General features: G+C 51.0%; 1 protein-coding gene across 1 annotated transcript in view; it reads right to left on the bottom strand.

Annotated features, from left to right (window-relative positions):
* Positions 1–12,654, bottom strand: part of ARSG (arylsulfatase G) — a 63,950-nt gene that overhangs the window by 28,859 nt on the left and 22,437 nt on the right. The window contains exons 3-5 of the mRNA XM_021678524.1: positions 12,185–12,232; positions 10,187–10,298; positions 7,213–7,350 (exon numbers count right to left, since the gene is read on the bottom strand). Coding sequence (XP_021534199.1) covers positions 7,213–7,350; positions 10,187–10,298; positions 12,185–12,232 — 298 coding nt within the window. The remainder of the gene's footprint in view (positions 1–7,212; positions 7,351–10,186; positions 10,299–12,184; positions 12,233–12,654) is intronic.

The following is a 12,654-nucleotide window of genomic DNA, read 5'->3' as shown; positions in this document are numbered from 1 at the left end:
TGTCTCTCCTTTGCCTCACAGAAAAGCCGCAGAATGCCTTCTGCCCCGGGGAACTCAGGAAGTACACATGGGTCTACAGCCCTACAAGGGCATGTGGAGGTCATCTGGTTAGCCAGTTAAAAACCGGGAGTCACTGCAATAGTTTAAAACTGTCTCTGCTCTTTCGCAGCATCCAGGCCATCACATCCATTCCCAGCCTCAGCCCTTTCCAGAAGATGGATGGATGACTCGCGTTGATCACAGGCCATTCCAAGGACGCACGTGACCACCGGGAATATCTAGATCAAGGCCTTGTTAGAGGCCCAGGCTGCTGGCTGCCCCTGTTCTAACCCTGCTGATTCCCCTCTGGGGCGTGGAGAGAGCCCGGGTGGTCTCTGCTTCCTGTTTGTCTCCCCTCCCCCACCCCTAGGCAAGGAACAGGATCCAGCCAGCTGCGGAACTCCAGCCTTGACCCTCCGACCCTCCAGCCTTGACCCTATGACCCTCCGACCCTCCGGAAGCAGCAGAGACCTTCATGGAGCCCCCTCCCACAGGCCACACCTTCGGGGGAAGGTGTCTTTGGGGGGACCAATTAAGTTGGTACAGAGAGGTGATAGAAGCGTGGGTCTTTTTTACACCAGCTCCCCCAGAGATAAGATTTTCAAGTTGGCCCTCGATTATTTAGCTTACCCCAATTTATATCACCCTGCATCAAGTCCTCTGAGTGCTCCCCGGCTCTGCCTCAAACTGCATCCTGCGGAGCCCCCTGCGTCCCGACTCCCGGGATCCCCTGATCGGGACTGTGCCTGTACTCAGCTCTCGTCGTCGACAGGCATAAAACTCAGGACAGAAGTCCCACGACAGGGGCCTCGCCTCCATCTTAACCAACAGTTTCTCTGCGACATTTCTAGGGTTGCGTTGCCCAATGCAGCGGCCACGACTCACGTGTGGCTGTTTAGGTTTCAAGGAATGAAAATTAAATAAAATTAAGAATTCAGTGTCTCACCAGCTAATTCACAGATGAGCCTTGAAGACGCTAGGCTAAGTGAAAAAAGCCAGGCGCCAAGGGACAAGCACTATAGGATTCCACCGAGAGAAGGTCCCGAGAGTGGTCAACTTCGTGGAGACAGGAAGTAGAACACTGGGTACTGAGACTGGAGGGAAGGGCAAACTGGCATCCAACGAGTACAGAGTTTCAGTTTGGGACGATGAAAAAAAGTTGTGCGGACGGATAGCAGTGATGGTTGTATAACAACAGGAATGTACTTCATGCCGCTGAAATGTACACTTAAGAAGGTAAATTTTATGTCATGTATATTTATCACTATATATACATATATAAGAATTCTATATATTATATGATCTATATCATCTATTTAATTCAGTGTTTCAGTTGCCCAAGGTGACTACTTCAGATGCTCAGTAGCCACAGATGGCCGGTGGCTACCATCTTGGACAGCACAGATAGAGAACATTCTCATCCTTGTGGAGAGTTCCATTGGATAGTGCTGACTCGGTGTCTGTTGCCTGCTCTCCCGGGGACAACAATGTACAGTCGTATAAGCTGTGTCCTGCACCAGGACATCCTGCTGACAGAATGACTAGATGCCTAATTCCAGCCCACAGTCCACTGGCCAACCTAGGCGCCCCGGCAGAGCTGAGCAGCCACCCAGAGGGGGCGCCTGTTTCCACCAGGTAGATACCACCCTGCAGCGGCATGCGAGCTGGAGCTGGCTCCAAATCCAGGAATTTTGCAAGCCAGTTGTTACACATGGCCATCATTAAAAATTAAACGATATCAACTTACAATGAAATAAATCATGTGAAAAGCAGAAGTCCTAAATTCTTATGATTTAGCGCATCCTGATTATTCCACTACATTTTACTATTAGGCATGGGTGCTCTTGAGATTATCTATTGTATCTGTGTGGTGCAAATGCCATCTGACCGTGTCCTCTAGCGCATCTCTTAACAACTCCACGTTCAGTGACATCGTGTTGGCAGCCTGAAATTAGCCAACGTGAGACTATTCACATCACAGAAATGGGCAAATGTTCCAAATCAGGGCTTTTTTTTTCCCCCAGAGTGCTGGTTGTTACTTATTTACCAGGTTGGGGGGCGGGAGAGGTCCCACTGCCCACACTTTGTCCCATCCCCGTCATTATGCTCTAAACTCCCACCCGTTATCAAAGTCCCGTCAGCACCCCAGGCCAGAGGCTGAGAGGCATGTGCAAGGCTGAGCAAAAGCAGCACAGCACAGACAGAAAGCACAGGCTCTGGAGACCTGCATCCAAATCCCTGGGATTTTTATTTCATGGCTGTGCGACCCTGGGCAATTAACTTTACCTCGGTCGTCTCTACAACAGGGACGATTATACCTCCCCGATAAAGTTGTGATTATTAACAGTCTATAGGGAGCACTTAATAAATGGCAGCCTTTTCATGGACAGTTCTGAATAATACATGATGCGTGGTGCTCAGGGATGTACCTCTTTACCTGCATCCTGATGCCATGCCGGAATTCAGAAAGATAGCATTGTGCGAAAACCACACACACTGGTTCCCTGGGCGCAACTATCCCCCAAGCCAGCCCTTCAGTATGCTCCTGTGCTGTACATAAAAATAGCAATATAATAATGAAGAGCGGAGGAAGTCTGCTTTCTAGAAAAGAAAATGCTGATTATAAGACAGTACGATTCCATTTTTGTTAAATATATATATACATATATATATATATGTTTATGCACCAGCACAGAATGAGGCTAGAAGAACTTGCTCAAATCTACCAAAAGGGGTTGTCTCTGGGGTGTGGTATTCAGGGTGATTTTTTAGACTTCTAAAGGGGATACATATGAATTGTGTGGCAAAATGAGTGGAGTAGTGAGCAGAGAAGGAAAAAAAAAAAAAAAGTTAGATGTCAGAGAGGACATTCCAGGAGAGAGAGGATGGGGCAGGGCATGGTGGTGTACTGAAGATTAAAACCCAGGACAGCCAAATCTGGACAAAATCATCTGATCTGAGATAGAAAGACCTCTCATGAAAGGTCCCCAGTGTGCGTTTGGCCAGAGAGCCAGACCTGCAGGTGGAACCAGGAGGGGTAGGCATCTGCCTGGTTGGCTTCCGGCTCAGACAAGGGGTCTCTCTGGAATGGACTTGCCTACACATTTCTCCATCTTTCTCTGGGCTTCCGTGTTACAGACACCGTTCTCAAACCCGGACGTGAACCCAGTTCCCTGTTTAGAAGCACACGGGGGGCTCCACTGCAGCCAAACCGAGCAGCCCAGCACTCGAGGCCCCAACCTGGGTCCCTTCCAGCGTTACCCTCCTTTCTGCTCACAGACTCTTTCTCTATATGCCAGCTTCCCAAACACCTCACCTTCTGCCTTCCTATGCCTTGGTCATGCTATTCCTCTCCTGGCAGTAACTTCCTGGTATCTTGCCTAAAAACACTTACTCAATTCTTAAGATCCAGCTCAAAAGCCACCACCGACACGCCTCCTCCGCTCCCAGGTCTCCCACAGATGGTCTCCTGCTCCCTGCCCCTGTCTCCCCTTCCCTTACCATCCTCGTCGGCACTGATAATACAAATCTGTCTCCCTACTAGCCTGCGAGCCACTCAAAAGCAAGGACAGCTCTCACACACGTCTGTATACTTAGCACATCACCGGGACATCTATAGGGCAAGATAAAGTCACTCACTCATTATTCCCTCCTTCAGGGAATATTTATTAGGCTCTAACTAGGCCCCAGGCACCAGGGATAGAGCCATGAACATGATCGATAGGATTTCCACCTTCTTGGAGCTTCACATCGAATTGGAAACAGGAGAGGAAAGTGCAACTAAAAAATGAATCAGATATTTGTTTACAAATTAGTAGGAGTGATGGAGAAGAACTACACACGGGGTGCTGTGGGATGGTGTAATGGGGGAACCAAGCCGGGCTTGGGGGGGAGGCAAGAGATCCCTAAGACGGTGAGGTCTACAGGATGGTGGGGGGGGGGGGGGGGGGCTACAGGTGGGCTGTGCTGGTGGCCACTGGGGGCAGGTGGAACAGCGCTGGGGAGAAGCTGCAGGAGAGGAAGAGTCCAGGTCCCACTGCCCAGCTGTTTCTTAGCTCCTTCTCTGCCTCACTCTGTATTCATCAGAGCATTGGCACAGAAGAGGGGGGAAAGCAGGGGGTGGGGGGGAGTGGGCACAAGCTTATAGCTGAACCCGGAGCCCTGATGCAGGTGGCAGGCTGGTGGGTACAGGTGGGCGCTGGGGGAATGGAGGGCGAGGGGCAGACCAGCAGGGGGAGGGCAATGCGGGGGCGGGATCGAGGAGTCAAGTACGGGAGGGAATGAAGACCTTGATGCGGGTCCTCGGCTCCAGCCCAGACCGGCAGGGGGGGCTTGTCTGTCACCTGTGTATCTCTGGGACCTAGTTCTGAATGATGAATGCTCTGCCACATTGACCATGCACTCTGATTTCAGATATCCTAAGCTATTGCTCAAGCCTGGGCCCAGCACACTCATTCTTGTCAGGCCCCATATTCCCTATTCAGGCTCAGTGTGCTGTCCCAGACCCTGGGGGGCAAGAGGACTGGCAGCTCCATGACCCAGGAGCCCATGACATCTACTCTCTCCTTTTTTTGTCAGCTAAGAGCTTGGCCTGCTGTTTAAAACACCCAGATCAAGGGTTAGCTTTGGGCATGCTGCCAGGTCAAGGGTCTAAATACAACCAAAGATCTAAGTAGAAACTGTCAAAGAAGTCTAGGGACGGCTTCTTGCCAAGGAGAAGCAGGAAACCCCACTCTTGGGACTCCTGATAGTTTTGACACACAGGCCCAGGTGTGGGGAGGGCCTGGCCCTGGGGGCAAGGGTCACAGAGGAGGAGTGCAGATCTAGGGGCCCTTTCTTGCTGATGCTCCAAAAACCACGGATGAATTGGCAAGTCAAATCCTAAAGAAATCAGCGTGCCTGAGGATTCTTTTCTCTAAGGTTAAAAGGCAATGGGATTCATGTGACTTTTCACTTAATAACTAATTAATAAATTAGCAAACTCTTCACCTTTTTCATACAGTAAGGAGGCTGTTCATGGATTTGTGTGTCTTGGAAGTGATTAGTTAACTGGTGGGTGACCAGCCATGTGCCCACGTGAGAGCATGAAGCAGTCCCTCGTCCCCAGTGGGCTGCCACTCCTCCTCTGAGGCTCTGTGCTGTCCCAAGCACTGACGACTGAACTCTCCCCACCGGTCACGAAGCAACCACCTGTCACGGGGTATAGGGATCTGAATCATCTCGAAGCTCCAAGGAGCACAGACGTGTTCAACTCTCCAAATGGGAGAAGAGGCTTGCCTGTTTCATATCAGCCACCTGACAAAAAAGCCAGTGTTTCTCAGAAAGCCCCGAAAAACTTTTAAGCTGGGACCCCTGAAGCCCCAACAGGCTGCTCTCCAGATTTAGGCCGTAAGTAGGTTTTATTATCGAGAATAAACTGCTACCTCTGCTCTGCCTGTTGCCCTGCTCTCTAGAAACATCTGTGGCTGAGCAAGGGGTTGGGGGGATTCTTTTACATTCAAGGACCGATATGCTCAGTGAGCCACAGGTGGAGTCCGTTTTTAATTCTGCACAAGCAGACAGGCATGTGACACGTTTTTTCTCGCCCTCTTAGGCTAAGGCTGCAGGGAATACCAAAGAACCTGCTGGAAGATGTCCCACCACCCTGGAGGAGTCCGCAGTCTTAGGAGAAAGAGGAGCTGAGCACACCCAGGTTCGTTAGAGGCCAGAGCAAAGGCAGCTGTGAAGGGTCAGGGCGAGGCCCAGGTGGGCGAGGCGGGGCGACCGTGGGTAGGCGCAGGCCTGCACCCCACCGTCTGTGCATGTGCACCCAGGGGTGCGGCCGGGTTCTGCTTTTCGTGTTTTGTTATTTTTTTTTTTAAGATTTTATTTATTTATTTTGACAGAGAGAGAGAGAGACAGCGAGAGAGAGGGAACTCAAGCAGGGCAAGCAGCAGAGGGAGAGGGAGAAGCAGGCTTCCCACCGAGCAGGGAGCCCGATGTGGGGCTCGATCCCAGGACTCTGAGATCATGACCTGAGCCAAAGGCAGACGCTTAACGACTGAGCCATCCAGGTGCCCCTATGTTTTGTTATTTTTAATGAGTCATTTCTAACATTTAAAGATGAGGAGAGTTCACATATGGACCAGGTATCATGTGTGTCTTGTGAAAGAGAAGGATCTGACAGTCTTGGCTCCCAACCCCTAAAGAAGCCACAGACAGCCGGAGCTAGGTAGCAGCTGCTCCCTTAGAGGGGGCCTGTGTTTCAAGTTCGCCACAGGCCCCACCACTCCCTAACGCCTTACATGCAGCCTGCTTCCCTCTGGAATCTACCAGGGCCCTGTAGATGCTGGAATTTGTAACCCCCGTGCATTATATTGAATAATGGCCCCCAAAGGTATCTGGGGTCTCATCCCTGGAATCTGCGAGTGTCATCTTTTATGGCGAAAGAGACGTTGCAGATGCAATTGAATTAAGGATCTGGAGATAGGGAGATTATCTCAGATTCACCTGGAAGACCCTAAATATAACCACAAGTGTCCTTAAAAGGGGGAGCAGAAGGAGATTTGGCTACAGAAGACAAGAAGGCAAAGGGACGATAGGAACGGAGATTAGAATGATGGGGCCCTTAGCCAAGGGATACAAGCAGCCACCAGAAGACAGAAGAGGCAAGAAACATTCCTCCCCTGGGACCTCCAGAAGGAGACAGCCCTGCTGATATCTTGATTTTTGCCCCATCAGACTCATTTTGGCGTCCAGCCTCCAGATCTGGAGGAGAATAAGCTGCTATTGTTTTAGCCAGTAAGCTCGTGGTGAGTTTGGTACTGCAGCAGGACGAAGCTAAGCCACCCGGCCCACGAGTGAATCAACAAATGCTCCGAGTGCCTGGAACTCAGCAGCAGGCCCTACCGTCCGGAAGCTTAGAGGAGAGGACAGAATGACAATGACAATAGAGCATGATCTGAGCCAGGTCAGGGAAAGCTCCTGCGAACTCAGAGAACATACCTGCGGAGCTTCTAACCCAGGCCTGGAGATTCCAGGGGAGACTGTTCTCCAGTTTCATTTACCGGGAACATGCATGCGTCCATCTCTGTTGGGCAGAGGAACTCCAGCATGGCTTGGAGGGGCGCTGAGGCCAGGGGACATGGGGGGTGGGGGCCGGGGGGCAGCCCCAGGGGGCCAAGGGACTCTTACCTTGCATGCTGGATGAACTGGGTCGCTTTCTCGGCATATTTCTGCGCCAGGCTGCTCAGGTTCACGGGCTGCTCCACGATGTTGAGGTTTTCATAGAGAGGAAGGGCCACATCAGTGTAACAGTCCCTCTCAAGGTTCCTGTGTGGAAACCACAGATGGTATCCTTTTCCACGACCTATGTAGCCGCACTGTCTAACAAAATGCTTTTATGCAGCAATGCACATGAATACAAAACACTTAATAACCTGGCCCCAGATGATTTTTCCTGTCTGCCAATTCCTCTAGTGGAAAACCAATAAAACACCTTCTTCCCTTTCCTTCTAACAGACATTTATGCTCCTCGGACAAGCCTGGCCACTCTGCAAAGCTCACAAAGACTTCCGTGAGCTACAGACATTATTACTCCCATGTTGCTACGAGAGAAACTGAGGTCCAAACAAACTAACTTACTCAAGCAGAGTCCCATAGCCAACCAATAGCCGCCGTCCCTGGCTTTTTCCGCCGACCTCCCATGATGACTTCTGTCTACGGGGCGCAATGCTTGGTGCTTTCCTAGGTCAACCATCTAGACTTCACGTGACCTGACGTCTGACCATAACCCAGGTGGCTGGGGACAGTTCAAACATTTCAAACCATGTTCGGGGAATTTGGAGAAGCTTTAGCCACTGGAAAAAGTGGGAGTCAGACCAGTTATATCTCCTGGAAAAAAACAAACTCAGTCCACGGTCTTAGAGCTAGAGATGAACCTGACCCGTGAAGGCCCCCACATGAGTGGCTGAGTAATGACTCTGGCCGTGACCCGTGGGTGAGTTACCTAAGTTCTCAGAGCCCCAACTCTCCTTATCTGAAGCATGCCCCTGCCCTCTGATGAGGTCCTGGAAGGACGAAAGAAGACAATGAGCGTTAGCGCTCTGCACGCTGCCCAGCATACGAGCACTCCATCAACACTTAGCCCTCCACCCTGGCCGCCACAGAGCAGAAGCAGAGAACCATGGTGGGTGGGGGCGGGGGGGATTGGGGGGCACAGGGGGCTTGAGGGGGACAGGGGAGGATGGGGGGATGGGGGATGGGAGGTATCTCAGGGCAGGAAACTGTTCTCGTGGGGCAGGGAAGGACTGGAAAGAGAAGAAAATCCCCCATCACACCTAGATGCATACACTCCCCTTCCAAAAGCTTAGGAGACAAGGTCAGACCAGGGTAAATAATCAAGGGCCACAATTTTTGGAAAAGGGAAAAAGGATTATCACCGTACTAGGCATCACAATGCTAACCTCACCGTCCGTGTCAAGTTTTTCAGGTTGTTATGACTTTGGGGCAACTTCACCATCACCTACAATCTCTCCCCTTCCCCCACCCCTACTAAGCCGACCCTTTTTTTTCTCTTTGATTTAGCATGGATTTAAAGGGGCCTGGCTGACATATGGCAGGCCACGATATGGCCAGGCGTGCCCACAGCCGTGGCCCACGGGCTGTAGCTGGTAGGGAGGGCAGCGAGACGAGCTATAGCTTCACTTCTCCCGCTGCCATGTGCACGCGAATCCCCTATGCAGCCAGTGAAAACGCAGACCCAGACCTGGGGCCTGGGGGGAGCAGGGGTCTGAAATTCTGCTTTTCTTTTTTTTTTTTTAAGATTTTATTTATTTATTTGACAGAGAGAGACACAGCGAGAGAGGGAACACAAGCAGGGGGAGTGGGAGAGGGAGAAGCAGGCTTCCCGCCGAGCAGGGAGCCCAATGTGGGGCTCGATCCCAGGAACCTGGGATCATGACCTGAGCCGAAGGCAGATGCTGAATGACTGAGCCACCCAGGCACCCCGAAATTCTGCTTTTCTAACAAGCACACAGGTGATAACCACGATGCTGGGCCAGCGACCACAGTCTGAGTAGCACGTGGGCTCTGGACTCAGAGGGACCCCGACTGGGATCACCAGCACTACCTCTTACAGCTGCAGGGTGACCTGGGCAAGCGGGTCCCTTCCTGTACCTTTACAGGTTCCTCACTTCTAAAATCAGGATAAATACCTGCCTCACACAATGGTCATGTGGATTGCAAATAAGCACGGAGAGTGCCTAGACTGTAACAATTCTCAATATGTGGCCATTATTATATTGACTATTGTGTTATTAATGAGCCAGCGGAGACTTGCCTTCCCCCGTGGCTCCGACACCTGTAACCTTACAAATAACCACAGCGCTCGGGCTGAGCAACCAGAGCACCTGGTCTGCGTTGCTTTATTGCCTGAATAAAGTTTAGCACCTTTTTCTGATAATAAAGGCACTGCATGCTCACTGCAGAATATTTGGAAAATACAAGGAGAAAGAAAGAAGAAATGAAAACCCCTTAGTCCCGCAACCTGAGGGAATGCACCACCGTTAGCACTTGGGCTTATTTCCTTTGAGTCCCGCTCAGTAGGGCTGTGAAGGTGTGGATACAGAGGTAGCTAAGAGCACATTGCTGATGACTTGTTTCCTGCCTTTTTCACATATTAGTATGTCCTGAGCATCTCCCCATTTCAGGGAACAGGATTTTAAAGCATCCTGTGGAGTGACGGCATGGCATTTCGAAGCCGGAATGCTGGCTTCTTTGCCAGGGGAGGAGGGTGATGAAGCTTGTAAGGAGCCCTTTGTGTTTTCTCCCTCTCTCTACCCCGCTTATGTCCAGTGTCTAGGCCAGGTGAGTGGCCCAGCAGTGAAGGCAGCAGGCAGAGGTGGCGCGAGGCCCCACCTGGGTAAGTCCAAGGCAGCACAAGGCTCTTCCCAGGTGAGCTAAACAATAAAATAATTTTGTTGACCTCACCTTTGCTAAAAGTTTTCTTATACTGCATGCAAATAATGCATTCAAATTTGCACTAAACATACTCTTTTTTACGGGCTTAGCTGTCTCCTGTGGCCTTCCTCATTTACTCCGAAAGGACTACACCCTTGGGACCTCACTTTGCTCTGGAGCCCACTGCCAGTTGCTTGGATGGGATTACCTTGCCGGTCTATCGGCCCGTGGACACGCTGGACAAGGAGGGTGGTTGTAGCCCGGGGTATCCGTGCAGCCCATATCATGGCTGTATGGGATTCCAAAGTAGTAATCAAAACCTGGAAGGGAAGCAACCGGTGAGCACCCCCCACTTGGCTTCTCTTCTATGAGCCTACATTCTTACACCCAGGACAAAAATTTAATTTTCCATGATTTAATACTGCAGTGCTATGGAGTATGTAATTAAAAGAGGATTTGATTAATATCCCTTTGTAGTATGCAAAGAAAACACTTTGCTGGGTTCTGGCTGTAAGACTAGATTTGCAAAACATCTTGGGATTAGAGTTAACCCAGAGTGGGAGGAAATGGAGAGAAGTATCGCACACCTACCATCCCCAGGGCACTTATGAACACATTCAGTAAGTAGGTGGTGAAAATCAAGTACATGCATGGCACTGTAAGGAATAAAATAGACTGCCCTCAAGGGCCTGAAGGGGAAGTAAGATATATAGATTAAACTATAAGAGGTCTAGATGAGGGTAATGGAGTACCAGGACAGTGCACCACGGAAAGGGTACAAGAAGCAGGAGGGGATACGAATGAACTCGGAGATAGGAATCAAGAAACCTCAGAGTGCCCAAGCCAGCAGGCTTTTTGAGACCATCTGGTCCAGGGACACAAATGTATGGCAGGTGCTCTCTCTTCTCAGTCCCAATGGCAGACACCACAAATCAAAAATGGCACCACTTCCTGCTGAGCAGGATCCAGTGTCAGGATCCATCCCCCACACCAGCACAGGACTCCAGAAATACGCACTCAAGGTGTCAACACCCCAATCTAGTTCAACCTCCTCATTTGTCAAGAGAAAACACCACCCGGTGGGAAAAGTATGTTCTGTGGTCATTTTTAGTGGAATAGCCAGGTCTTCACTTCCTTCACCTGCCATTCTTCACAAAGCACATGTGCAAGATGCCAGGGAAGCCCAATTGAGAAACAGGGCACAAGGGAAGAGAGGGGGAGGAAGGAGCACCAGAGAGGAGGAAGGAGTAGGACAGGGTGTTGGCCGATGGGAGCCCGAGGCTGAAGGCTGGTTGCAGGCTGATTCTCTAGAAACCGTTCCCCAAATGCAAATATCTTCAGCCGCTTACGTTCCCCCATGTCTAGGAGAGAGCACTGCGGCCTCTTTCCATGGAGCTAGAGGGAGATAATGGGGCAGAGTGGGGAGGCGGAGAAGTCTACAGAATAGTCAGAGAACCACCTTTAAGGAAAAGGCCACCCGTTTGCTTGTAAGATAGCAGAAGCAGCTGGGATGCAAGCGCCAGGGAGGGACTGGGGAGAAGCCTGAGCAGCTGAGATAATGATAAATCACTTTCAAGAGAAAGTCTGTGGGTTCCCATCTGAAATGGAAGAGGCAGGTCGGTGGATAGCGGAAGCAAAAACCACAACTTTGGAAAGCCATCAATAATTCGGTGAATTGGACATTCAGAGAACGTACCAATCAGCAAACTGATTTTCAGATAATTGGCTCAGGCAGCTTGATCTTGGCCTATTCCCCAAGGTCAGAGAGTCAAAAGTCTGAGGCAGTGAACAGCTGCAGGAAGAAGGCAAGAGGGAGCATCTCCTGTTTGGGTTTATGGCCTCCTTCCATGAACCCACTGGACAATTTTTACTTCTTACCACACTGGACATGTCTGGACCTCCCAGGGGCCGAATGTTTCCTGAGATGTGGACACCGATGGGCTCATGATGAGAAAGCCAAAAGGGCTAGCAGGCACCAAGGCGGGCGGGGGGGTGGGGGCAGGAAAGACACCAGGAGAGAAGAATGTGAGACCCACGGGAGCCCTAGGTCCCCCAAATACACCTAAGTGACCCTGTGAATGAAGATGTCCTAATTCAGGAGGGGTGTCCCCCAGAAGCAGGATGGCTTGAGCACTAGTGGAATCCTTTTACACCAAGATCTTTACTTTCTGTTTCCCAGGTAATAAGTTCCCCAAAGAATTCTTACCACGGAAGTTGGGGTGATAAGAGCCATGGTGTCCGAGATGCCATTTGCCTGTAGGAAAGCAAGAGAGAGACTTTCAGAGGAATCCCCGCGGGGTCTCCCAGTGCCTCTGGGGAGCTGAGCACATACGCAGTCCTCCACCCTTGTTGCCCTCTACAGAGGACAAGCAAAGAGAGGCTGCAAATGCTGTGTGAAAGTCAAGCCTCGCTCTCTGGGACTGAGAGGGAGTCCACGGGGACACAGAAAGCAAGCAAAGATGACTCAGGACCTACGCAGGAAAGCACACAGAGAAAAGGAAGGCAAGCCTTTACTGGGGGCCCAGAGATGCCAGCAGGCTGAGCTTCTGCCCCTCAAAGAGGGTTCAGTGCCCACAGCAACCCTGCGCTGCCCACTGCACCTGCGCCACCCTCCCGTGCCCTGCAGGGGCCCGGAGGACCAGCAAGGGCCCCAGATAGCCTTGGTTCCCTCCTGGT

The sequence above is a fragment of the Neomonachus schauinslandi genome, chromosome 15, assembly GCF_002201575.2.
Source record: "Neomonachus schauinslandi chromosome 15, ASM220157v2, whole genome shotgun sequence".
Taxonomy (NCBI): Eukaryota; Metazoa; Chordata; class Mammalia; order Carnivora; family Phocidae; genus Neomonachus; species Neomonachus schauinslandi.
This window is presented reverse-complemented; position numbering and strand designations above follow the sequence as displayed.